General features: G+C 56.4%; 2 protein-coding genes across 4 annotated transcripts in view; one reads left to right on the plus strand and one right to left on the minus strand.

Moving 5' to 3' along the window:
* Nucleotides 1–7318, plus strand: part of Sptbn5 (spectrin beta, non-erythrocytic 5) — a 36961-nt gene extending 29643 nt beyond the window's left edge. The window contains 18 exon segments of the mRNA XM_033765289.1: nt 510–725; nt 826–969; nt 1462–1528; nt 1531–1595; nt 1648–1908; nt 2069–2215; nt 2789–2937; nt 2939–2988; nt 4421–4473; nt 4550–4741; nt 4974–5078; nt 5080–5129; nt 5131–5169; nt 6152–6295; nt 6560–6754; nt 6844–6947; nt 6950–7029; nt 7262–7318. Of these exon segments, the coding sequence (XP_033621180.1) occupies nt 510–725; nt 826–969; nt 1462–1528; nt 1531–1595; nt 1648–1908; nt 2069–2215; nt 2789–2937; nt 2939–2988; nt 4421–4473; nt 4550–4741; nt 4974–5078; nt 5080–5129; nt 5131–5169; nt 6152–6295; nt 6560–6754; nt 6844–6947; nt 6950–7029; nt 7262–7318 (2118 nt within the window).
* Nucleotides 5779–21440, minus strand: LOC104862642 (cytosolic phospholipase A2 beta). 3 transcript variants are annotated; one of them, XM_010624754.3, is made up of 22 exons: nt 21350–21440; nt 21100–21176; nt 20731–20890; nt 17851–17923; nt 17503–17639; nt 17230–17361; nt 16737–16777; nt 16565–16607; nt 16377–16431; nt 15954–16084; nt 15647–15730; nt 15440–15477; nt 14612–14747; nt 14101–14237; nt 13640–13862; nt 13429–13546; nt 13031–13168; nt 12797–12901; nt 12484–12663; nt 12159–12325; nt 11484–11670; nt 5779–11379 (listed from the first exon to the last, which is right to left on the minus strand). In XM_010624754.3, the coding sequence occupies exons 2-22, from the start codon at nt 21117–21119 to the stop codon at nt 11168–11170; spliced, it is 2517 nt and encodes an 838-aa protein (XP_010623056.1). In that variant the 5' UTR covers nt 21120–21176; nt 21350–21440; the 3' UTR covers nt 5779–11167. The 3 variants fall into 3 exon arrangements, with proteins under 3 accessions (XP_010623056.1, XP_033620878.1, XP_010623058.1); XM_033764987.1 differs by lacking the exon at nt 17230–17361; XM_010624756.3 differs by lacking the exons at nt 20731–20890; nt 21100–21176; nt 21350–21440 and adding an exon at nt 19166–20535.
* Between the last annotated feature and the right edge of the window lie 4322 nt (nt 21441–25762).

Genomic DNA, 25762 nt, shown 5'->3' on the forward strand with positions numbered 1-25762 from the left:
TTTTTTTTTTTTTTTTTTTTTTTGGTACCAGGGATCGAACTTGGGTCCTTGTGCTTGTGGGGCAGGCAGCGGCACCACTGAGCTAAATCCCCAGCCTGCAATGTGTAATTTTTAAAAAGTGGCTTAGACACTTTCAGTCTCTTTGAGTAGCATAACAAAATGCCACAGACTGGACAGTGTAAACAACAGAAACTTACTGTCTCACAATTACAGAGACCAGAAGTCCAAGATCAGGTTGTCAGCAAGCTTGGTCTCCCATTCCCTCTCAACCTGTACACAGTTATCTTCTGCCCATGTCCCCACATGGGCATCCCTCATATGTCTGTGTCCTTCTCCCCTCTCTTCTGAGGACCCCAGTTGCATCCAGTTAGACCCACCCATGTGGCCACATTTTAATTTAGGGCCTTCAGAGAGATAACTGACTCCAAAAACAGCCAAATCCAGAGGCACTGGGGGTTCAGACTTCATCTCGAGAAGCAGAGACACATTCAGCCCACTGTGAACATTAGAGGAGAGTCATGATGCGCCTTTACTGCAAAGGGCACCAAGAAGGGCTAGAAGATCACACACACCTGCGGCAGCTCTACATCCTGCCAGGTGAATACAGGGCCCACTCTTCCTGCAGGAAAGAGTCCCTCCTCCAGCGAGCCAGGCCCCAGGGTCACCAGCTAGAGCAGCTGCAGACCTTTCTGCAGGATTCCCTCGAGCTACCTTGGCTAGGGTGGGTGTGGTGGGTGGGAGGAGTCACCCCGAGGAAAGGGCACCCCAGAGTTTACAGGCAGGGGAGAGCTCTGGTCAGCAGAACTCGGCTTCCTCATTGCCCAGGTGGCCACGTGGCTGAGGAAGAATCTAGTGGCTCTGGAAGGGGGCTGGCAGGACTCCGCTACCCGGCAAGCACTGTTGCACAAGCAGCAAAACTTGCAGGCTAAGCTGGACACCAGCCTGTACCAGCAACAGGAGCTACAGCACGTGAGGTGGGGCCCTGGGCAGCCCCAGAGCTGGCAGCTGTGTGTGAGTCACTGGTGATGGCGGCTGCTCACTGAATGCTTTCTGTGTTAGGCCCCTGATTAGGCCCTGATGAGTAAGGACGTGCACTTGCTTTCTGGGGATTTCCTCTTTAAAAACAGTGCCTTTTCAGTAATTTTAAAGATAATATTTGGCATGCTGAGTTCAAGAACAGCAATTGTGTGGGTGATAGGTTCAAAACATAACAACTTTTTTAACATTACCTTTCCTAACTACAATGGCAGGTCCTGACCCCAAGTGATATAAGGTGGTCTAAGTACTTCACATGCTTTATCTTGTTTAAACAAATAACCATTACTCTCTCCATTATATGGGTGAGGAAAACGAGGCCTGGAGAGCTTCAGAAGCTTGTAGCCAGCAGCATAGGCCAGTGACTGGAGCCCTGTGCTGCAGCCCTTTGTCCCTGAGGTGTGTGCTTTACTGTGGCTGCATGAGGGGCAGAGGCTGCTGCAGGGTGGCCACCCAGCCTCAGAGACCATCCAGGAGCAGCTGAAGGAGCTGGGGAGCTCTGGGCTGGGCTGCAGACCAACTGCCAGAGGAATGTGGCCCAGCTGCAGAGGGCCTGCAAGGCGAGGCTGTGCGGGCCAGAGCAGTGGCCAGGGCTCCATCCCCTGCTTCCAGCTCACTCATATTCTGCCTCAGGCCCTGCAGTGGAGTGTGGAGGAACTGGAGAGTTGGCTGGGGCCTGCAGAGGTGGAACTGAGAGCCCCTCTTGAGGGCCAGGACCTACCTGGGGTGGGCAAGCTCTTGAGGGCCCAGAAGGAGCTGGAAGCAGCCCTGAGCAGGCAGGCCCAGGCCCAGTCCCAGTCCCAGTCCCAGTCCCAGTCCCAGTCCCAGTCCCAGTCCCAGTCCCAGTCCGTCCCTGCTTCACCAGGCCCAGGTGTTGGCCTTTGAGCAGGACCACTGCCTCCCCAAAGACGTGGGAAGGCAGGCCCGGCAGCCGCTTTGGAGGCAGAGCACCCAGCCTCAGCCTTAGGTGTGCTCCTCGGCCTCCTTTTCTTGCTCCCAGATGGTGTTTCCTCACCTCTTTCCCCACCCACAGTGGAGCAGGGCAGGTGAGTACTGTGTCACCACCCTCCACCGCTGCAAGTTCGAGAGCCTTTGGGAGCCTCTGCAGGGACGCAGGACAGCCCTGGAGGCCTGAAGCCTCCTCTTGCAGTTCAGGGATGCTGACGAGGAAATGGCCTGGGTGTCGTGAGCCGCGACGTCGGGGTCCTGTCAGCAGGCCCTAAACTTGAGAGGATTTATTGAGAGTAAGTACACTGAGTCATGCTCAGGTTCAAATAGGGTTTTTTTTTTTCTTTATTGTAAGATGGCTCTTATTTTTATATCAGGTAATAGTATGAAAGTAAAAATAATATCAAGGACGAAAAATAATCTCAAGGATGACCATATAAGGCCACAATTATGGCTCCACAGAGTACAAAGCGAAATTCAGCTCTATAAAATGGCTATTGTAAATAATGTCATAAAATGATGGCCAATCACGGCCAATCAGAACTTATAACATAGCAACTCCTTCGCTCAGGGGACTGCAATGCAAGCAGCCAGCTGTCTTGCAGGCAGTCTCCCACACTGGGTGTAGGAGAAGCTGCCCCGACCGCTGCCCAGGACTACAGCCAGAGCCTAAGCGCCGTGTGTCCTGGATTGTTTGGGAGTTCCACGACAGAGCACTCGGAGAGTAAATCTGTGGGGTACTGTTAGGCTTGAGGCACAGCTCAGGTTGCGCCAGGCATCCAGTAATGTCCCCCGTCCTTCTCAGAACCTGGAAAGTGAGATAAGCAGCCACGAGGCAATGGTACAGGTGGTGGTGGGCATGGGGCCCAAGCTGGTGCAGACCGGGCACTTTGCTGCCCATGAGGTGACCGCCCAGGTGCAGCAGCTGAAGGCAGCATGGAGGCAACTGTTAACTGCAGCAGGCCCAGGAAGCCCAGCAGCTTCTGATGGAGGTGATAGGGCAGGGTTGGGCACAGGGGTGGTAGGGCTGGGCTGAGAATGCCTGGAGTGTGTGCGGGGCTGGAAGTTGACACCCTGGGGGTCAGGTGCTGTGCGTTTTCCACCTCATGCCCCATGGTCCTACTTCTGTTTACCAGCGAATCATGGGTTTGCCTTCCTCAACTGCTGCTTTCAAACCAGAGGTTCTCAGCCTGTGCTTTCTATCAGAATCACCTGGAAGCTTCACTACTGATTATATCTAAACCACCTCCCCCAGGTGAAAAGCCTTGCGTAAGGAGTGTTGTAGTCAGAGAGATTGGCAAGGGAATGAATATATTTACTATAGGACATAGCTTATAGGATTATTTTGATAATTACCCAAAAAGTCAAATGCAAAAGAGTGCAAGAGATTAGCCACACACTAGAGGACCAAAGAATCCAGCTGAGGGCCTGGATCCCAGCAGTTTCTCACACAAATCCAGCTAAAGGCTTAGAGTGCAAGGCAGTGTCCTCCACAAGTCCAGCCAGTGGCCCAGAGCCCACGGCAATATCTCATGTTTGTCCATATTGAGGATCTGCACCTGGAAGGACCAGGGCCAGTGAGATGAAGGATTTGTGCCACCAGGCTGAAGGATCCACACTGGAGCCAGGAAGTGATGCTCATGGTGAAGATCATAGCTCCCTTGATGAGAACAGCAGCCATTCCTAGCAATAGCAAGGCCCTGAGCTCCTCCTGATAAGAACAGCCTAGTCTGCATTAAGAAAACCAACCACAGCAAGCTTCTCCTAGAAGATCAACAGGCCAAGATCTTCCTCCCCAGCTCTTTTTTGGCTATTGGTAACAATCTTCAGGTGGCTCTTTCATGCCCAGACCACAATGAATCAGTTCAGCTGGGTGTTACAAGTTGACCATTAGTTAATCCAGGAGAAGGAGTTAAAGTAATAAGCAAAGAAAAGACATGCCTAGGAATATTGACCAAATTTGATTTTATTACAAGAAAAACAAAACCTTGCCAGGCACTGTGATGCATGCCTGTAATCTTAGCACTTAAAGCTGAAGCAGAAGGGTCACTGCAAGTTTGAGGCCAAGCCAGGCTACATAGTCTCAAAAACAAAAAAAAAAAGCATGAGGAACCTTTAGGAAACACTGACTGTTGGGCATGATGGCACACACCTGCTGTCCCACCTTGCACTTAGGCTAAAGTGGGAGGGTCACTCAAGTTGGAGACAAACCTGGGTGACACAGTGAGACCGCATCTTGCAAAAAAACAAAAATACTGGAGCTCAGGCATCCAGACCAGAGAACCTGGTGGTAGGGCCCAGGTTCTCCAGGTGACATCATGCAGCCAAGAGAGAACCACTGCTCCGAGTCTCGGAACTTATGACCCTTGCTAGGCCTGAACCTCAGAGGGTTTTTCCCTGGGGAAAAATGGATCAATATCGTCATCCCTGGAGGCAGGATCCTGGCTGGCCAAACAGGGCCATGTCCTGAACAGAGAGGATGTGGGAAAGGTGCTTCCACCACAGTGGCTGAGGCTGGTCTGGCCACACAGGGCAAGGGCTCAGGGCTGGGCTGTCTCCACCGCAGCCTCAAGGTGCTGGCCCAGAGCCCATGGGAGGCCCACAAGTAACTGCTGCAGAAGGCAGGGAACGGGGCCTGTGGGAGCAGCTGCAGCTCTGCCAGCTGGAGCAGGAGGCTCTGTTGCTTGATGCCTGGCTGAATGCCAGGTTAGCCATTGCTGAGTCCCAAGAGTATGGGCTGGACCTGCAAGGTGTCCAGGTAAGTCTCTTCAGGGCCAACCTGGGACAGGTGACGGAGCAAAGAGAGCTCGTATTTGGGGATGAGCAGGAAGCCACAGGGTGAGCAGCAAGGAAGCTGGAGGAGGGAGTGTCTATGAGAGGGTCCTGGGGGTTTTGGGCAAAGGGCAGAGGCTAGAGGGAGTTCAGAGCTCAGCATTGCAGGCCACCAGATGCCACCTCCAGAGTGACACCCCAGGGCCCCATCCTTGCAGGTGCTGGAAGTGAGATTTGATGCTTTCAGCAGTGAAGTGCAGAGCCTGGGGCAGGTCAAGGTGCAGGCCCTGAGGGAGCTAGTGGGCTCCCTGGAATGGGGATCCCCCTGGGTGCTACCCCCAGATTCAAGGCCAGAAGAATCACATCGAGGCCACTTGAGAGGCTGGACAAGGCAATCAAAACCCATAGAGGTAGGTGGCATGGGCCTTATAGCTGTGTGTGTGAAGTTGGTTGCCTCTAACACAGAGAAACAAGTAGATAGAAGCCTCAGTCTCCCACCTCTAGCTTTCTCTGGAGATATGGTTTCCTCCTTGTGCAGGTCACAGCTCCAAGGAGCAACAGGGCATGTCTGGCTAGTTTCAGAGTCCCTTAAGCATCCCCAGCTTGGGCTCCAGTTCTTACCTGACCCCCTTGCTGTTGCCTTCTAGTAGCCACCCAGCCAGGCTCTCCCCAACCTCGCCTGCTTTTCTTGTCCAACTGCCTTGCATGGGTTTGTGTACCAAGTAAGTCTTCAGCTTTCTTCCAGGACCTTAGTTCCCAGCCATAACTGCTTGATTGGTTTTTGCTGTTTCATTTTCTGGGGTTTTTGTATGTTTTTTTGTGGTACTGGGGATTGAATCCAGCACCTATCTCAGCACTGAGCCACATCCCCACCCACCTTTTAAAAATTACTTATTTTGAGGGCTGAGGATGTAGCTCAGTGGTGCTGCTGCCTGCCTCGCAAGAACAAGGTCCTGGAGTTCAATCCCTGGTACAAAACAAAAAATTATTTATCTTGAGACAGGGTCTCTCTAAGTTGCCCAGGCTAGGTTCGAACTTGTGATCCTCCTGTCTCAGTTTCCCAAAGTGCTGGGATTACAGGGGTGAGCCTCCACATCTGGTTACCACAGCTGCTTGTGTCTCTTAGAGCAGCCTAGCTCCCTGTGCCCAACAGACATCATCTCCGAGGGCCCTGGCCTGGGGTGGGTCCTCTCCTCTCCAAGTTCCCACCAGTGTTGCAGCCTCCTCCCTTCACACACCCCCAGATCTCAGACCAGCCTTCCTCAGACAGGCACTCTCCTCCACGCGTTCATCACCAAGCCCCCCTTCACAGGACGTGGCCCTGGAGGCCGAGTCTCAGGGAGAAGGGTGCCCTAGGAGCTGAGTCAGCCCCAGCAGCCCCTCTGTCCTCTCCCAGAACTTTTCTCAGAGCCATTGCCCACAAGCTCCATGGCTTTGAACAGAAGGCACCAGAGCTCCAGGGCCTGATGCAGGAGAAAACCGCCCAATTGGAGGGAGAGCTCCATGGCTGCAACCTGTCACCTGTGCAGCCCTTACAGCAGTAGGACAGGTATCTGCGGGCAAGGGGATCACCCAAGGCCTGCCCATCTGAGCACCTCAGAGACAGAGGGGAAGGCTTTGTCTCAGAGCCTTTCCTTCACCCAGCCCTCTCCCCAGAATCCCTGACACCTTCCTGTGCGGCCCCAGAACTTGACCCAGGTTTAAGAGCAGTGCTCCTAAGAAGCCTAGACATGCATGGGACAGGCAGGGGTCAGGGGTCAGACTGAGGCTGATCTTGGGCTCTTATTGCAGAGGGAACTGGCAGCAATAGAAAAGAGGCAGCACTGATGCAGACAGAGGCCTGCCAACTGGGCCAGCAGCACCCTGTGGCTCAAGAGGGCCTGGCTGAGCTGCTGGCCAAGGTGCAAGGGGCCTGGGCCACCCTGGAGATGAAGGCCCAGGAGCACAGCCAGCAACCGGCACAGGCTGTAGGTGGTGTCCTTCTCTGTAAGGATGGGCAGTCATCCGGCTTCTGGAGGAGCACAACTCTCTGCCCTTGCCCCCAGAATACCCTGCCAGCCCTGCCACAACTTCCTTTCCATCTTGTAGAGTGTGGGCTCAGGAGGGGCAGGCACTGGTATCCTCAGAAGAGCTGGCTGGGGACCTGGTGGGGGCCGAACAGCTCCTTGGGCAGCATAAGGAGTTCAGGCATGAAGTCAGGAACACTGTCTTCAAGCCCAGACTGTGCAGGAAGGACAGCAGCTGGGGGAAAATGGCCACTTCACATCCCTAGAGGTGTGAGCCCAGGGGGAAGAACTAGCCCAATTGCCCAAAGCCTCAGATTCCCTGACAGACATGGGACGGAAGCCAGCAGCCAGGAAGGCTGGGTGAGGGATGGAGCGGGGCTGAGGGGACAGGCGGGTCCAGGCCTTGTGGTCTGCCCTCTGCTCCCCACCTCTGCCCTGCCAGCCCTGCCCCAGGTGGGAGCTGTGCCCAGGCTCTCTTGGCATCAGCCCTTCCCTGCCAGGTGGCACAGAGCCTGCAGGAGCTGGAAGGGCAGCAGCAGGAGCTACACACAACCTGAGCCCCATGGCAGCAACACTGAGGAAAGCCAGGAGCCTGTAGGGGCTGGAGCAGGCTGGGGCATGGCTGGCCTACTAAAGCCCAGCTGCCGGGTGAGTGGAGGCCTTCCTGGAGTTGGCATCATTTGGCAGCCACAGCCCAGGATGAACCCTGCTGCTGTCCTACTCTCTGACCGCCCAGGCTGGGCAGTAGAGGGTGAGGGAAGGGCCCTGGGACCTGAGAGCTGGCCTCAGCCTGACCTGCCTGTCTCAGCACTCTTTTGGATGTGGAGGGGCTGCTCCATAGACATGAGCATTTAAGAGACACTTCTGGCAGCCCAGGAGAAGTGCCCAGCTGCAGAAGAGGACAGAGGTGCGGTGCCAGGCAATAGAGGAGGCAGGTATACCAAGATGGGGGTGGGTCTGTTGGTGGGAACAGTCCTCCACTCGGCCCACATGGCAGGGCTCCTGGGCAGTAAGTCAGACACGGGGCACCTGAGAAGATGGGCACTCTTCAGAGTGCGGTGCAGAGGCTGAATGGCTGGTCTGCCCAGACAGACTCCCCTTGCCCCCCACCCCAAGGTGGAGGTGGAGGTGGAGCAGTTGCAGGAGCACAGCCCTAGGAGAGCTGGGTAGAAGGGGCCTGTGGTCTGCTGGCCTGACATTGCCTGGGTCCCACCTTGCAGTTCCAGGAGGCAAAGGGTACCTTACCATGGCGGGGTCTCCGGAGCTTAAATGCCCACGGGGGAGGCAGGTGCCAGCAGCTAGTACCCAGAGGGGCACCTGTAAACTTGGGCAGAGCCCACAGCCATCCCACCAGAAAGGGATGAGGCTTCTCTGTTTCCGTCAGTGGCTCCTACTGCTGCTTCCCTGAGGGGACCATGGTCCAGCCCAGGACATTCCCTAGGAGGCCCTAGCCGTAGCCTCCCACAACAGGTGGCCTCCCCACCACCTCTCCAAAGCCTAGCACCGGCTCCTGGTACAGGTGCCAGGAGCCTGTTCTTAAGAGAAGCAGCGGAGGCAGTACACAGCAGCAGGGCTGGAGACTAGGTGAAGTGGCCAGAGGACAGGAGGAGCCCCACGGGGGAAGCTGAGGTGGCCACCGTGACTCCTACCCCTCATCTCTCCTTAGGAAGTGGCTTCCCTGGCCCTTCTCGACCTCAGGGGAGCCGAGTGTGAGGCTAACAGACCACAGCGGCAGGAGACACACATTCTCCTTAAGGTGAGAGGCCCAACTCAGGCAGCAGGAAGGGGAGTTTAACCCCCGACTGGGTGCCAGGCAGAGCGGTGGGGTGCACATCCTGTCGTCAGTACCACGTGAAGGCAGACTGAGCACCAGCAGTGAGCCCTGGGCGGCACAGGGTAACACGAGAGGGTGGGGACCAAGGCAGTGTCCGCATCCTGGCGCCCAGGCTGTGGTCAGTCTCTGACCCTAAGAACAGGGCCCAGGGAAGTTAAACAACTTGGCTGAAGATACTTGGCAAAGCAGCCCCAGCAGCGGGGAGCCAGTTGTGACCCCAGTCGCCTCCTAGTCCCACTCTGCCCTCAGGAGTCTGCCACTCTGAGACAGGGCTCCCCCTCAAGCCCTGCCAGGCCCTGTGGATTCTGCTCCCCCAAGAACTTCCTGGCTATGAGCTAATCCTGGGGGTGTCTCGAAACTCACACAGACATCTCCCAAGGCTACTCTACAGAGGTGTGAGCAGGAGGAATATGGAGAAGGCACCCCTTTAGGTCATTCTGTCTTCATCGTGTATCTGGCAGGGAACATCTGGAGGGGGCTGGGGTTCCTTCCAGCCTCTGGATCCTGGCTCCATTCTTGAGACTTTCTCGAAGCCCAGAGACCATTTCCTTAGTATCTGAGCACCTGCCACTGCCAGCTGGGAGGCTGGACACACTGGGGCCCTGCCTACTTTTGAGTGCTCTGCTCTTTTGACATGTCTATCCATCCATTTGGGAAAGACTGGGTACAGGCAGGTCCCTCCCCAGGGCCAGCTGCCTGGGACAGTGTAGTGTCCAGGCCAGGGTAACTGTCCTTCCCTTGCTCTCCGGCCCAGGATCAGAGCGCAGAACCCAGGGGCAGCATCTCGGGCACAAAGTGCAGCTGCTCTACTCAGGTAAGACACCCCAGCCAGGCTCCTGCGCTCCCTAACACCTATGTTCTCTTCAGCCCATAGTCCTAGGACTCCACTTGCCCTGAGGGGCTGAGGGAAACAGGAAGCCCTAAGACCTGCTGGTTTGGGTGCAAAACCAGGCCACAAGGCTCCCTTTCCCCCAACCTAAGGGCTGTCCCCCAACAGGGGCTCACTCCACCTATGCAATGGGAGGCCCCGAGTGACAGCCCAGGCCTCTCTCCTGCTCCCGCCAGCCTCAGATCAGTGGCATTCTGGCTTCCCCTTGGGCACTGCTGGGGACCCTGGCTGGCCTTGTCTATCCAGGGCCCTTGCCATCCTCACTTTCTGGCCCCCTTTCTCCCTTCCCTCACCAAGACAGAATTTGCAGGACAACCCAGCCTCCTGCCAGTTTGTCCCCCTGCTCCTCAACTGCAGGTTATGGGGGCACATGTGCCAAGGCTGGGAGAGCTTGCAGGCTGAAGCAAAGAAACAGGCTCCTTTCTAGGGTCCTCAGCCTCCTGCAAATCCTGTCATCACCTACTTCCATTTTCCCTCCCCGCCACTTGGTGCTGGAGATGGGCAAGGCATGGTCACACTCCCCAGGCAGGAGCTCTCAGAATGAGCCCAGATGTCATGGCCTGTCACCTACCAGGCAGCAGCTAGGGATGGCTGTCTCTCTGGCACAGTCATCCATTCATTCCTACAGAGCGCAAAGGGCCCAATTTAGGATTCAAGTGACACGTGGTAAGGAGGCCTTCTGTACCTACTGGGGTACCAGGATAGTCATTTCTGCTGCCCTGAGGCCCCTACATGCCCAGCAAGACACAGAAGCTGGGTCACAAGAATCAAGGATATTATCTCCTGTTCACCTAACTACGGTCGTCCTGTGGCTGCCTGACAGCTCCTAGCACTCCCCACACTTCAGCAAAGTGAGTAGAGTCTCCAGGGGAGGGTGACCAGAGGTACTGATCGATGGTCTCCATTTCCTCAGCAGGCCAGACCTTGAAATGACCCCCAAGGCCACACCAAACCTCGAAGCCGAAAGGGAAGACTCACTGTAGGGGACCAGGTGACACTCAGCTACAGGAACAAGGGCTACCGTGGACCAGCTTCCAGAACAATGTCTGGTGAATGTGCCCCCCCATGTCAACAGCCTGCTAGTGAAGCCACTGTCACTGATGTCTAGTTCATCTGATCCCAAGCCTATCCCTTGCATGAGGCAGCACCAGCCCTCTGGCCGGCTGAGCTGGACAGGGCAGGGCCACAGCGTGTGACCAGGGAGATAACAGGTTGCTTTCCTCTTTTTTTTGATACTGGGGATCAAACGCAGGATCTTGCACCATTGAGCTAAATCCCTGGCCCATGGTTGCTTTGCTTTTTTAACCAAGAGCCTGGAAGGATAGACGACCTAGGACAGTGCATTCTGTTTGCAAGTGTTTTGTAATGTAAAGTGCTCTGCTTGTCCTCATACTCCCCTTGGCCTGCACAAGGCCTCTGAGCCTGGCCTGTCTGAGGAAGGCAGCTCCAGTCCACTCGGTGGGGACCTGGGCTCTGGTCACAGCCACAAAGAGCCAGGCTGCTCCCAGCCTCCTGCAGGCCCTCAGCCTGGATCCTGTGCCAGGGTTGCTGGTGGCCACCTCTGGACAGCCCTGAGCATCAAGGTTCCCAGAGGCACCAGAACTCAGAGCAACGCTGTCTGGGTCCAGACTCGGAACCACAGCGAAAAGGGTGGGCCAGGCCCAGCCTGGGCTCCTCCTACCATCACTGGAACCTCCGTTGCTGCCGCCGCTGCACCGCCTGGCGCAGGGCTTCCAGCAGCCGCTCCCGGTTGTTACAGATGTTGTAGCGCGTCAGGCGCAGCAGCTTATCCGTGTCTTCGGGGCTGTAGGTCACCTTGCTGTAGTGGTAAGGTGAGCTGGTAGAAGACAGTTCCACCTCCCCGGCTATCTTCTCCTCGGGTGTCCGCCGCACCCCTGCGGAGAGAGACAGCCTGGGCAGGGGGACTACACTGGGGAAGGGGTCTGGTCCACCGCAGAGAGGTGGGGGTAGAAGGGTGGGGGCGGCAGCCATGACTCACCAGGGGCTGAGTGCTCCCGGAAGGAGTCGTTGACCAGAGGGAAGTGAAGCACAGCAGGGGCCTCCGGCTGGGTAGGGTCACAGAAGGCGTGGCACTCCCGAGGGTGGCTCTGCTCCTCCAGGCTGGGCGAAATGGAAGGGAACGGGATCCCCTGCTCCTGGCAGAAGCGTCCCAGGAGCTGCAGCTGCTGTAGGGCCGGCAGAGGGGGCATTAGCAGGAGGCCTAGGGTAGGTATAGGACCAGACTGGAGACCCACAAGGACGCACGGCCTAGTGCCTGCAGACTGAGGTGGAGACTGCAGCGGACCCCATGGGTGGGCCCACGTGACAAAGGCTGTGACCAGACTGCTTCCCTTGCAGCCCTCAGCCTGGAAAAGTGGGGGGGCAGAGGCACAGGAACTCTGAGCAGTGGGGGCGGGCCACAAAGCTCAGGCACAGCTAAGAGGAGCCCAGTCCAACATGCAGATGAAGACCTCCCCAGCTGCTCAGCACCATAGCTCCTGGGCCAGGGAAGGCACCCTGGTCGGAAGTCACAGGATCCATACTCCATTCTACGTGGTATCACTGTCTCACAACCTAAGGGAAGCTGCGCCGGATGCTGGATGCCAATGGGCCATGCAGAGAGGCCAAGCCGAGGTCACCCACCACCTCCCATGCCTGCCCCAACCTCTCTGACCTGGAAGGCTCCATGGAGGTTGTAGTCTAGCGACAGGATGAGGTCCACATCCCGGGTGGGCTGTAGGAGGGGCAGGCAGCTGGTATTGATGAGATAGCCCACATCCAGCAGGCAAAGATGGGGCTCCATGGGTGTCAGCTGGTTGGGGAGCCCATCCAGTTTGGAAGCTGGAGCAGGGGAAGCAGCAAGTGTCACGACACTGGACCTCTGCCACTTCTAGGGGAAGGAGACTTCACCCCCTGCCCAGCTCCACCGCACCACCAACACAAGCAAAGAGAAAAGGGCACAGAGAGCATGGTGCCTGGAAAGGCAGAGAAGCCAATACCTTTCCAGGCAGAGAAGTGGGGATGGTGGAAATAGTCCTTGTGGAAGTGGAGGCCATGAAGAAAGTTGTGGGTGGCCTGGACGAGTGGGCGCCTCGTGAGAAGGTTGGTGAAGAACTCGGCGATCCGGCCAGCTGCCGTGGGTGGCACTTCTATTTTTGTATGGGGAACCTGCTCTTTGTCTGGACGGGAAAGAGTGTTGGGGAAACGGGGCCCATGGGCCCTGATCCCAGCCTCTGTGGTGACCCTGGAGGGGGAACAGTTGAGGTGAGGCCCCTTGAGTCACCACCCTCAGTGGGGTGGCCAAGCACCTACCCAGGTTGGCCCGATCCTGGGCCCAGCGGTCCCAGAACTGGCTAGGGTCTGAGGACCAGTACAAGCTGTCCTGGAGACTGGCTGCATAAAGGTTGCTCCAGATACCTGAGGGAGGCCATGAGAAGAGTCCCTGCCCCATCACCTGACCAATGCAGGTGGCCAGCCCAGACCAGGACACAAGGGCACCCTCACCTCCCCATTGCACCCTGCTCTCCAGCCTTCCAGGCCCCTCACCTTCCAGGAAGCAGATGCGGGACTCCGGGAGCTGCTTCACCAGCCGCCCCATGAAGAACTCGGAGCCAAAGAGCTCAGAAGGGATGAAGGCCCCGTACTTGGGAAAGCCAACCTCATAGGGGGAGAACTCACACCACTCTGTGAGGAGACCACACATCTCAGCCTGGGGCACCCACAAACCCACAACAAGCCTTGCTCAGGCAGCCTTGGGACTAGGAGGCCCAGGCCCCATTGCTGTGACTTTATGCACAGGACCTAACAGTCCTTGCCTTTGGGATGGAGCCCTGGTAGGATCAGTCTCTGGGACCTGGCCCAGGAGAGGTGGGTGTAAGATCCTCCTCTCACTCACAGGCCTCCCCCTCACCCCACAAGAGCATCTGCCTCCTGGGTCCACTCACCTCCAAACTCAAAGGTTGTCAGGCTCTGCTCCTTGGTGTTGAGGGCACAGTAGATGGGCAGAGGGTTCTGGCCACGAGTCAGGGCCTCCTGCTGGTCTGAGAGCCTGTGGTCGTGGGGCTGGGGAAAGAGCAGCCGAACCTCAGTGCGCAGCTTCCCGGGCCCAAGCTTTTCCCGTCCACCCCCGGGATGGGACAGGCCCCATCCACACACCTCATCATGCAGTAGTGCCTCATTGACGAGGGCCCACAGGTTGGTGAAGCAGGGGGGGTGACCTAGGCGGGTGCGCTCGGCCAGCTCCTGCTGGTACTGCCACAGCTTGCTAGGAGCCAGCACGCCCAGCTTGCTCTTTGTCACCTGTGTCTTCAGTAACTCAGTGGGCCCTGACAGGTCTTTCTGAGACCACTCTGGGTCCTCATAGAGATTAGCCAAGGCCCTGGGAAAAGCCAAAGCAGGGGCAGGGGACTTGTCACAAAGGAGCCCATTTGGGCTTTACCTGTTAGGCTTTTTTGGGATAAGAGGCACTTCTGGTGGCAGCACCTGCAAAGGTCCTCTGGGGCTTCTCTCCCCACCGCGTCTGTTGCCAGCCCTCCTGGTGCCTTATAACCCATACTCCCTCCCGCCCAGACCGAGCGGCCACCCAGTGGCCCCGGCACTGAACCCGTCAGGCCTACCAGGTGGAGCCTGAGGCCCCTGTGATGTAGGAGATGCAGTCCAGGAGGCCCAGCTCCTTCAGACCAGCCAGCTGTCCATACAGGGATGTCATTGCCCGGATCCCACCGCCCGTGGCCATAATGGCTACTACTGGGACCTGGAAAACAGGGCAGCCAAGCTCAGATGCCCAAGGAATAGGGAAGGCCATGCCCCACAAAAATGAGGTGGTATTTAACTGCCACACAAGCCAAGGACCGAGAAACCCGGTGGTGAAAGCTGGCCCACCAGGGTCACCCCTTGTGTGAGCTCCAGGTGATTTGTGCAGCTCTCCACACGCACAACCCCAATAACATCAGTGACAGGAAGTGGAGCCACCTGGCAGGTGGGAGGCAGCTATCACCTCAGGTTGACAGCAGCTCTGGGCCACTTGTACAACAGCCAGTTCCAGTGTTTAGCCCTGGGCCCACACAAGCCCAATGTGACCCTGCCCAGCCCTGCCCAGACCCAAGCCCCAAGCCCCAAGCCCCAAACCTCATCCTCCTGCAGGTCTCTGTCCAGCTGCAGGGCCTGCTTCAGGGCCGTGGCCACCACCTGCTTCCTCCTGCTCAGGAAGGCCTGCTCCTCAGTGCAGGGCCCACTGCCCAGCCGCACAGCCGGCTCCCTCGGACTGGGGGATAAGAAGCATCTTGGACACTGCCCTAGGTGCCCCCAGAGAACAGGAAGCTGAATCTGCCTCCCGCCAGCTGCTGTCCTCTTCCCGCCCCTCCCCTCCCATGCAACTTTGCCACGTGACACCTGTGAAGCACGAGGGAGAAGTGAGCCCAGCCCACGAGCACACAGCGGGGGAAACAGAAAAGCAGACTTTTGGACTTGGGAAGGTGGGGATGGAAGAGGCCGTGCCGTGCCGGTGCCAGGAGCAGGAACCTGACACTGAATCCTACTTCAGTCCCATCTTCTTTCCTCATTCACCAACTCCCAAAATGATGACAGAGAAATCAGGATGGGGGCCCCATGCTCGCTTCTCTGTGTGGGGAAAAGCTGCTCTCCCAGGACAGGGAGGGCTAATAGGTGGCCCCTCTTAGAAGGGCATTTACAATCCATCTACACAGCCTCTCCCCGGGAGGGTGCAGCTCCCCTTCCCCTTGCTGTTTGTGCCCCTCAGCCTGGTCCCATTCTCACCTGTTTATATAGCCAAGCATTTATCCAGGGCTTCCCAAGTGCTGGGCACTAGGCTGAGCCCACTACGATGACAACGCTAAGGAAAGGACCTGCTCCCCTTGTGCCCCCAGGCCAGCCGCCTGCCTCAGTCCGGCTCCGCTGCCTCCCCGTGGCTTCCCGTGTCCCTGCCAGGCCTCTTACCATTCTTCTTTCTTCAGTTCTACCCTCAGCATGGGTTCCTGGAGTCATAAATTGTTGCTGTCACAAAGGATGGCTGCCTCCAGCCGACTCTGATCCTCCCACCTAGTTCCTGTGCACCCTGACCCGGCTCCTCATGCCCCCAGACTTCCAGGCAGCCAGAGCCAGCCCCGGCCATGCACCCAGCTGTTCTCCTCTAGACACCAGTACCTGCGATGTGGGGAAGACCAGCCTCACCAGCTGGCCAGAGGGCAGGGCCTGCAGCGGCACCTTCAGTTGCTTGTGGGGGTCGTCCTGTAGGGGGATAAAGGGTGAACACCCAGGAGTCTTCACTCTTCTTCTCTTAGCAAGGACCCCACCTGCTCCTCCTGGCAGCAAGAGAGGAGCCACAGGGAGAGAAGCAGGTGGCCAGCACCCCCACTCCACCCAGGACAGTGGCCTAGGGTGGGCAGAGGCCAGGGGGAGGAGGTGGAGAGAATAGAGTAGGAAGCTCAGCTCCCCAGGGCAGGCACATTACCTGCAGGTGAATGTTCAACTCTTGCTCCCAGGAAGCCAGGCAGTGGAAGCGGAAAGGGCCAGTGCCCACAGAGGCCGCCTGCGGACCCTCACAGGACCCTGGAACCACAAGCTGAACCTTGCTCTCTGACCCTAGAAGCAGGAACAGAAGCAGAGACCAAGGATGGCATCTCTGCCCAGAGTCCTTCACTGAGCCTAGAAGGCCCTTCCTTCTCTCTCCATCCAAAATGAAGATCCAGCCCATGGATCTCCCACCAAAGCCCCTGCAGTCTAGGGGAAACCCAGGTCCCGTATGACTTACCCCCAACCCACACTCCTGCCTATGGGAACAGAAGGCAGCTAGTGCAAGGTCCCTTCAGGGTCCCCTTCAGAAGAAGGATGACAAGGAATGAGCAGAAGGCTGTCACAGCAGTCATGGACTCACCTTCCCGGTCCCCCACCTCTTCCAGCTGAACGTGTAAGCGGGAGAGCTCCCGGGCCTGGGTTGGGGAGAGCCCCTCAGACAGCAGCCCGGCCCCCTGTACCCTGTCCCACCCCTGGCTGCTGCGCTGGTTCTCCCCTGAGGGGCAGCCACAGCGGACCCCGGCCCCCACAACATGGCTCTTGACTCACCACCAGGATGCCATTGCTGATCAGACACTCTGCACAGTCTGTCCTGGAACGAGCCCCAGAGACCCCAGTAAGGGCCCAGGTCCTTTCCCAGCCTGCAGCCCAAGACCTGAGCCCTCCTCCTCCACCAGGGAGGGCACCCAAAGTGAGCACCCCTGCTCCTGCCTGGACTCACAAGCTCTGCAGTCGAAACTCTACTTCCAGCTGCATCTCACCCTGGAGAGAAAAAGGCATGAGTTAGTGAGAAGGGTCATGTGCGGTGCCTGTGAGTGCTTGTCCATGTGTGCATTCTAACCCAGACCTCGGCTGGGGCTGTGAGGCTACACTGCTGGGAAGGGCCACTGTCCCTATACCGGTTGCTCTCCACATTCCTTGGGCTGCTCCAAGGAAGCGCTCTTTTGGCACCCCTGTAATCCCAGCACTCAGGAGGCTGAGGCAGGAAGACCACAAGTTCAAGGCCACCCTGAGGCACACAGTGAGTTCGAAGGCAGTTTGGACTACATAGTGAGACCCTGTCTCAACCTCCTCCCCTAGAAAAAAGACAAGCTGTCCTTTGGCTCTTCCAGAAGCCAAGAAAGAAGACTGGGGACAGGATGTTCCTTGGATACAAGTTGATCCTAGTGGCAGAGGCCCTGGACCATGCACCAGAGAAGAGGGGCCTGCCTTGCCTCAGTACTCAGGGAGAAGCTCTGGTGCTGGAACTCCCCAGCCCGCAGGGTCCCCACGTCAAACACCACCGACAACACTGCATCATCCTTGGTCCACAGGTCTCGGTCAAAGACTTTCAGTTCCAGCATATTCTGGAAGGTACCAAAGTGAGATGTCTCCGAAAAAGAGGTGTGAGTGGGAAGGTGAGCAGGGCAGGGGCCGGGGACTAGGAGAGGACAGGTGACTATGGTGCATAGGGACAGAGAGCAGGGCCAGCATGACACCCAGGCCACCTTGAGCTGGCTGTGGATTCGGAAGCGAAAGGTTTGGTTCCAGACCGGGTCTCTGCTGTTCTTGACAGTGCGTGTCTGCAGCCTGTGGCTGGAGGCTGTGGGCAGCCACAGAGTTACGTAGCAGTCTGAATGGCTTACTGCAAGGAGGAGGAGAGAATGCTCATGATGGCAGAGAGCCTCCCCAGCCCAGCCGTCCGAGCCCACTTCTCCCATAACCTGCAGACCATGCCCACCGGGCTGGACCCACCCTTCCTGCACCCACAACTGCTCCCATCCGTTCCCCGACACCACCCCACTGCAATGGCCTCCTGCCCCAGCGTGCATGGCCCAGTGGCACAGCATACTCACTCAGGTCCTTGGAGGGCAGGCCATGGGCCTGCAGGACACGCACAAGGAGGAGGCAGGTCCCAGGGACCTTTGCCTGCAGAAGGGAAGAGGATTAGGTCTGCTGCAGGCAGATGGTGCCACAGCAGAGGCTGGGCCAATCCTTTTAGGCCAAATCCTGAACCAAAGATTCAGGCCCACTCAGGCCCAGGTCCACCCTCCAAAACATCAGAGTCCCAGGCCGAGAGGAGACACAGCCATGCTGACCCACTTATACTGACATAGGGCTCTGTCCAGCTCTGAGCCAGGGCCCTATGTACGTTCACTCACTTTCCACACCAGAGCCCTGTGCGGGGCTACATGATGAGTGAGCTGGCCAGTCCCAGAAGGAAACTGAGGCAGAGGAGCAGCCATCTGTTTGAGATGTAGTTGGGACTGGCCAGCTCCAATTTATGCCAACACCTGGCTGCTTCTATCCCCTTCAGCCTTTCCAAACCACACCCTAGGTAAGCAGCTTTGGTGCTGGTCGGGGGCAGCAGGGCATACAAGCTATCAGGGGAGGGGAAGGCGCCTGATGGAGATCAGCTCTTTGTACAGCGGGAATTGTAGCCAGCACCCTCCAGGTTCTAGGATGGTCTCTAAAGAGCTCCCTCCAAACCCACTCCCTGGTTCTGGGGATATAGACACCGGCCAGTGTGATAGGGCCAGAAAAGCCTGTGTCAACTGGTCCTTCCTGTTGGTCTCCATCCCTGCCTCTGTGAGGCACCATAAGATCCAGTCCAGAGAGCTCCCAAGGAAGGGGCTGAGCTGGGGAAGCTCATTGCCTGCAGCAGCCCCAGGGTTCTCACACCCCAAGCAAGTGAGTCAGGAGGAGCTTTAAGCAGCCACTTCCTTCTGGATCCCAGGATGGAAGCTGGAAGTCACTGAGTTCTGGGCCCATTCCCAGGGCAGAACATCCCTCACCCCAGATCGCTGCCTCTGGGCACTGCTCTGGTCCCTCGGTCATAAGCACCCTCTCTGTACCTAGAGACCACAACTCCTCTAAGGAATAGCAAAGAGCCAGGGATTTAGCTCAGTGGTGCTGCCACCTGCCTCGAAAGCACAAGGTCCTAAATTTGATCCCTGGTACCACAAAAAAGAAAAGAAAAGAAAAGAAAAGAAAGAATAAACAGCAGAAGCCAGGAGCAGGATAGGGGCCAGGTTCAAAGTTCAAAGTTGGCTAAAAGTTGCTCCTGGCTGGCAGAGACCTCTGTGATGTCAGGGAAGCCTAGGTCATGTACTGGAGAAGAGGGGCCTGTGCCAGATACCCTCCAGGGCCCAGGGCCCTGTAAGGCCTTACCAGAGCCATGAGGCTGAGTCCTCAGGAGCAAGAATGATGGGGCAGTGGCTACACAAGCAAGGACTACAGGCTTTTAAACTGGAGCCAGGTGTCCCAGCTGACCAGAGCTCCTCCCTAGTTCCACCCATCTGCCGCCTCCTCTCCACCCAAGTCCATGCCCACTGAGAACCACCTCCTGTCCTGGAAACCAGCCACCTTAAGCTGATTCCAGAGCCCCGACATGTTCAGTGCCAGCCTCGGATCCCCAACATCCCAGATGCCCACCTGGGACCTGCCCCAGCTAGCCCTGCCTTGCAGGAGAGGGCTCCAGAAGAGCTTTGTTGTTGGGGCTGAGCTGAAGGAAAGCAGAGCCTGGGGCCCAGAGCAGTGATAAACTGAGGAGCCAACTGTCCCAAATCAGCCAGGCCTTTCGCAACTTCCTAGTACCTGTACGACAGGAATGCCCAGTCTTGACTGAAGCCCTGAAGGCCCCATCCCAACCTGGCAGGGAAGTGACTCTGTCATGTAAGCAGCCCTTCAAAGCCATGTCTGGGTCTGGGCTGCCTCCACCCTTGGGGCGGGTTGCCAGGGACGAGCCTGAGGTTTGGTGCTTCCTGCTCTTCAGAACGGATGAAGCAAGTCTCCTCCTTCCTCAGCGGGACAGCTCCAGGAGGAACAGAACTCCCGACCCTTTCTGCCTATGTCCACTGTAGGGTAAACAGGTTCACCCCAGGGCACCAGACCCCATCAACTACCCAATAACTGAGAGAGGAAAGCAAACGAGGGGAGAGCCAGCAATGGTGCCAGAGGCCCTGGGCCAGGGAAGTTTCAGCCAGGCCATCACAAGAAAACAGGCCAACTGCCTGCCCCAGAGAGGGCCAGCAGACAGCTCCCCAGGTCTGCATCCAGCCTGTACCCCCATCAGGATCACCCAGAGATTTTTACCTGAACTTTTCTTACTCTTACCAGGCCGCAGAAAGCAACTGTGACAGGGAGGGTGAGAACAAGTGAATTACAGACACTTTTATTGACCATGTCCTTTGCTGGCCATGCTGGTCTCCCAGATGTCATCTCCATCCCTACAACAGCCCTGAGGTGAACCATTATTATCTCCGTTTAGGGCCCAAGACACCAATGCCAACAGGAGGTGACATGCCCAAGGCCAAGGCATGGGTGACTGCTGCACCTGATTTCTGCTCCTCCTCAACTGTGTGGCAACTTCCCGGCAACCTCACTTACGCCTGCCCGGCACCTCCGGACTGCATCCCAAGCCTTGCTGGGCCCTGGGCCAGTAGCAATGAGTACTCAAATGCTAGGTTGTCTCTGCAGTAGACCAAGCCAGAAGGGACCCCGGCTTTCCCCTGTGCTGTCCTTGGTGGTGTCCACAAGGCACCATCAGTTGAGGCCTGCAGCCTTTGTGAGGGAGTCAAGCAGCTTGAAGTAACTGTACTTGAGGTCATACTCCATGTCATACCAGAAATTCACTGTGGGGAGAATGGGGGCTGAATGTGAGGGCCCATGTATAACCCCCAACTTTCTGAGATGCCCTGCTGGCCTTGGCCAGGCCTGCCCCAGGCACAACTCACCAGCAATGCAACCATGGGACTGCTGGACGTGGTGAAACCACAGAGCCGGCAAGTAGAGCAGCTCGCCGGCTTGCACCGTGCAGCGCAGAGCCTGGGCCTGGCTGTAACTTGGGTACCGGGCCAGGTCTGGAGCCAGGGGGTCCAGGGGGATCCAGGGCACCTAGGACACAGCAGATGCCAGGAGGGAACAGGGCCCAAGGCCCAGGCCCTCCAGCACTATCTCTTCCAAAGGTGAATACCACGGATCCCCGTCTGCTCAGCACTGCAAGGCCCCGGAGTTAACATCTTTTCAGAGCAAGGTGCCACCTCCCCAGATCCTCCTGCCTATCTCTCAGGGCCCTTTTGCCTCCCTAGGGACAGGACAGACACCTTCTCCATTGATTCTTCATCCACCATCTTAAAGGTACCCTCTTCAGTCAGCTGGTAGCTTGCTGGGGTGTACATCTCTGAAGACCAACAGAGAAGGGTGTGGGGATTCTTGCCAGCCTTGTCAGCTCTGCCCCATCCCAACAGGCCCATGTGTTCCCTAGGTGCAGGGCCAGAGGGCTGAGGGCTCTTGCTGCCCTGCCCCACTGCAGGCCACCACTTCCACAGCCTTTCCTTTAGGCCACATCCCTACCATAGGGGATGAAGGGCCGGTCACTGGGCGGATGTAACAGGAAGTGCTTCTCTCCTGACACCACACAATACAGGTTCTCATAGTGGTCCTTGTGCACTGCGAATACAGGTAAGGCAGGGGGCAGCATATATATGTGGGGGGAAAATCACCTCATCCCTGCCTTGTACCCCAAGATTACTTATGACAAAAGGATCACCTGGCTCAAGAAGGAACCAAGAACGCAGGTGTGCACCACAGAACCTGGCCCACCAAGACTGGACCCCACCTCATCTCCACCATGAGGGCAGGCGGAGCCAAAAGGTTTCTAGGTTCCTTGACTAAGCTGGCCTTCAAAGTGCCTTCTAGAGACTTAGAAGAAATGGCGTACCCCATTCCCAATACCATGAGTACCCCCTCAGCTGTCAGGGGAGACCCTCTATAGTGTCTACATCCCAGAATCCCAAAGGAAGTCTGAGAGATCTGCCAGCCCAACTGCCATCCCATCGACCTTCTGTGGAGGCCTTAACTTCCCTCCCTCTACCCCACTGGCTCCTCCCGATCTGTGATCCCTAAACTTACAGGACGTCACTGCAGCTGCCTCTCCAAGCCAGAAGTTCACAGCATCAGGCATCTTTCCTGTGGGGCAGAGGGCAGGTCAGGAAGGCCCCATGCAGGGTGCTCAGCAAGAACCAGGTAAGAACAAAAGAATCCAGGGAGTCAGGGAGAAGAGGAAGGAGGGAGTGCTTCCCCTGGGCCAAAAGGAAGAGCAGCAAGCTTTGGTTGTGTCTATTAAGTCCACGCCTGAGGCAGGGGGGGGGCAACCCCTGACCCCAGAGGACCTAGACAAAAGCAAAGAGAGAGAACAAGCAAGCAGGCTGAGCCCCTCCCCACATCGTCCCTGCCAGCCTCCAGCCAGAGACCACCCATGCCCTGCCCCTCCCCGTACCACAGGACACACCCAATGCCTCCGAGGCCCAGGGCACGTGTGGCTCCAGGTCGGACAGCAGCTGGGACAGCTCAGTGGCCAAGTTGGAGCACTGCTTTTGCACATAGAGGACTCCTGGGTGCTGGGCCTGGCCCTCCAGCACATCTAGCACATGGCTCAGGGGCAGGTGGCGCTCCACAGGCATCACAAAGCGGTCCCCTCGTACTGCGTCTGCATAACCGTCTGGGGTCACAGCCACACTCACCTCTGTGGAGCCCATGGTGGCTCTGGAGGAACAGACGCAAGGCTCAGGTCCAGCTGCCAGGAACCACTGCCCACCCATCACCCAGGGAAGTGCCCACCTTAAGTAGGGGAAGGACCACTTCTGCAGAGCTGGCCAGTGCTGCAGGGCATTGCGGATGATGCAGGGCCTATTGGGGCACACCCAGTCCCGGTAAAAGCAGAGTGGAGTGGGGGGCTGGTCCAGGTAGGGCACAGCAGGAGGCACACTGAGCTCTGAGAGACAGGAAATGGCGGGGCTGAAGGCAACCGTACCATCTGCTCCACTACCGTGTAAGAGATGCCCTTCCTGGGAAGACTGGTAAGAACACCCACCAGCTGACCTAGGGACCCAGGAGAGAGACAGCACAAAGCCCACACAAATACAGGGATGGCCTAGGACTGGCTGCTGCTCAGCCCATAACCCAAACCTGCCATGAGGCCGTATTAGGCCCTGCACAGTGGACCCTCAGCCTTGTCACCCAGGAAGGACCAACCTCCCAGCTTCTCTTAGGAAGGGAAGCTGGTGGGGGAGGCCCAGAGTGAACTCCACGGGCTGCTCTGGAGAGTGAATGGGGGCAAGGCCCTGGGAAGCCTCCAAATGTGACGCCAATGTGGGTAGCAAGGGATGACCCCATCACTGTCTCAAGAAGCTTGTAACTCACCTGGGGAGACAGGCTGTCAGGTAAAGACACTATAGGAAAGGTGTCTCACCATCCTCAGACACTGGGGGCCACAGGGGTATTTGGGAAGCTTACGTAGCAGGTCTCTAGTGGCCTTGTATCACCCTTAATTAAAGCCTCTCCTTTTTGACTCATCCTTCTCTCTGCTCCTGTCATCTTACTGTCTCTCAATCCTGTTGATTCTCCCAAAGCCACCTCTCTTTGCCTGCTCTGGGCCCACTTTTACTTGTCACTTAAATGTCACATAGATAAGGCTTCCTTCCCTGATCACCCTTTAAAAGTGCAATCTGCCCCCACACAATCTTCCTCTCCCTTGCCTACTTCTCAGCTTTACCACCACCTGACACACTATACATTCCATGTATATTTCCATCCCCCTCTCCAGAGTGACAGCTCCACTGATGCAGCTCTAGTACCCGGCATGTCGTAGGCACACAGGAAATACATGCTTACAGTTGAATGTGACTCTGACATCTGGATGGTTGCTGCAGTGGACTAACTAGTCTTTCTGGCTTAACTCCCCTCTCAGAGCACCACCATCTGGCCCCAGTCATCTGCAAATACAACTCATCTTGTCACAGGCCTAGTAAAGAATCCTTTGATGTGCTGGGTATGGTGGTGCAGGCCTGCAATCCCAGATACTCAGGAGGATGAGGCAGGAGGATAGCAAGTTGGAGGCCAGCTGGGGCAACTTAGTAAGACTTGTCTCAAAATAAAATGTTTAAAAAGAGCTGGGGATGTACCTAAGCATGTGCAGGGCCCTGGGTTCAGTCCCTAAAGCCACCCTGACACACACTGATGGATTACCAATTTTCCTTACAGAAGACAAATTGGTTGGCATTCACACAAAATGCCTCACGAGCAAGCAAAATCCACTTGTCTGGTATAATTCGCTCCGGTTTTATGCCTACCCCTTACCATACATACTGTACTACTTCGTTCCTACAACTCCTGCAGACTGGAAAGCCTCTCCCCTGCTTTTACAAGGGGGCAGGACTTTGCTCTGCTATATTCATCTCCAGGTCTGCGGAAAGGCCTTGGCCCCAGTCGGCACTTACTGCAATCTGCTACACACACGCCTTACCACTGACATTGACCTCCCAGGGCCACTTCCCCATACCAGTCATCCTCACCTTGCAGTCAGCCCGAAATGAGCATCTTTAGATCAGAAATTGGAACCGAGTAGGAAGACCCTGGAGCAACCAGCCAAGAAAAGAACTGGCACTCGTGCTTACTTCTCTCGCTAGGGACAAGATGGAACCTGCCAGGTAGACCTGGGAAGGCAGGAGGAAATGCCAGGTCACCAAAGTAGTCACCTCCAGAGAAGGTGTGATGGCATTCAGTATGTCTTCCTGTTGTGCCATTGGGATGGGGGGGCAGTCCTGAGATTCTCAAAATACAGAGAAGCTGTCATATTTTATTCTTTGGATTTCCTGCAGTTATTTCAGTTTTATTTGCTTACCATTTCCTTCAGAGAATGACTACTTTTCTCTCCTAGTGCTTCAAAGTGAGAGAATTTGAAAAGGGATCCAATCCAGTAATCTAATAATTCTTCTAAGAATTTAACCAGCAAAAATGCCCACATGCACAGAGACTGCTTCAGACACACTGGCTTCTTCACTTACACTGAGTACACGAGGCATACTACCACCTACATTCTGCTAGCCCAGCCTCTGTTCTAACCTACAATTTCCCCAGGACTTGCTTTTAGTGTGCGATGATTGTTTGCCTCTTCACTGAGAACATCTCTGTGAACTTGTTCTATTAAGTGAAGTATCCCAAATACACTGAACAGAAGCTGACAGAGTCGCTTCAAAAAATTTGCTAAAACAACACTGAAATGGGCCGGGGATTTAGCTCAGTGGTTCTACCGCCTGCTTCACAAGTGCAAGGACCCGAGTTTGATCCCCGGTACAGAAAAATAATAATAAGAAGAATACTGAAATATTACTCACTGTAACATTATTTAAAGCATGAGGTTGGAAACGACCTACATGCCCATCTCTATGGGATGATTAGGTACAGCCCGGCTTCACAGGTGTGAAAAAGACCCAGGTGGATAGAGGTGGAATGCACAGTGCAGAAAAATGTGCTTAGCAGGCAACCAGTTACAGTACAGCAAGAGTAGCACAGACTCGCGTGTGCAAGGACATAAAAGTCTTTTTGGAAGGATACAAAGTGGGTAAAGCGGTGGCACGAAACCTTTGAGGAATTTGGGGATGAACCCAGGGCCTGCCTGGCACACGCTGGGCAAGAGCTCTACCACCAAGTTGCACCCCAGTGTTCCCTCTCCGTATACAGGGAAAGCTTACATACGTTGTGTATATATATATATATATATGCCCGCGTTGCTTCATGGTGAGGCACTAGCGAAGCCAAAAGACCGCTTTGGGTCTTGGTAATAAAGCGGGTCGTCACCTCGGAAGCCGAGCACGCCTACTGAAGGAGCCGCGGACGCCACTGTTGGCAGGGGACGGCCGGGCTTCAGCGCGCAGGCTCGCGGGCTCAGGGCTCGCGGGGCAGACCGCACAGCAGGAACTGGGTTCC

Source organism: Fukomys damarensis, unplaced genomic scaffold (genome assembly GCF_012274545.1).
Source record: "Fukomys damarensis isolate Sample0158 unplaced genomic scaffold, DMR_v1.0_HiC HiC_scaffold_17, whole genome shotgun sequence".
Taxonomy (NCBI): domain Eukaryota; kingdom Metazoa; phylum Chordata; class Mammalia; order Rodentia; family Bathyergidae; genus Fukomys; species Fukomys damarensis.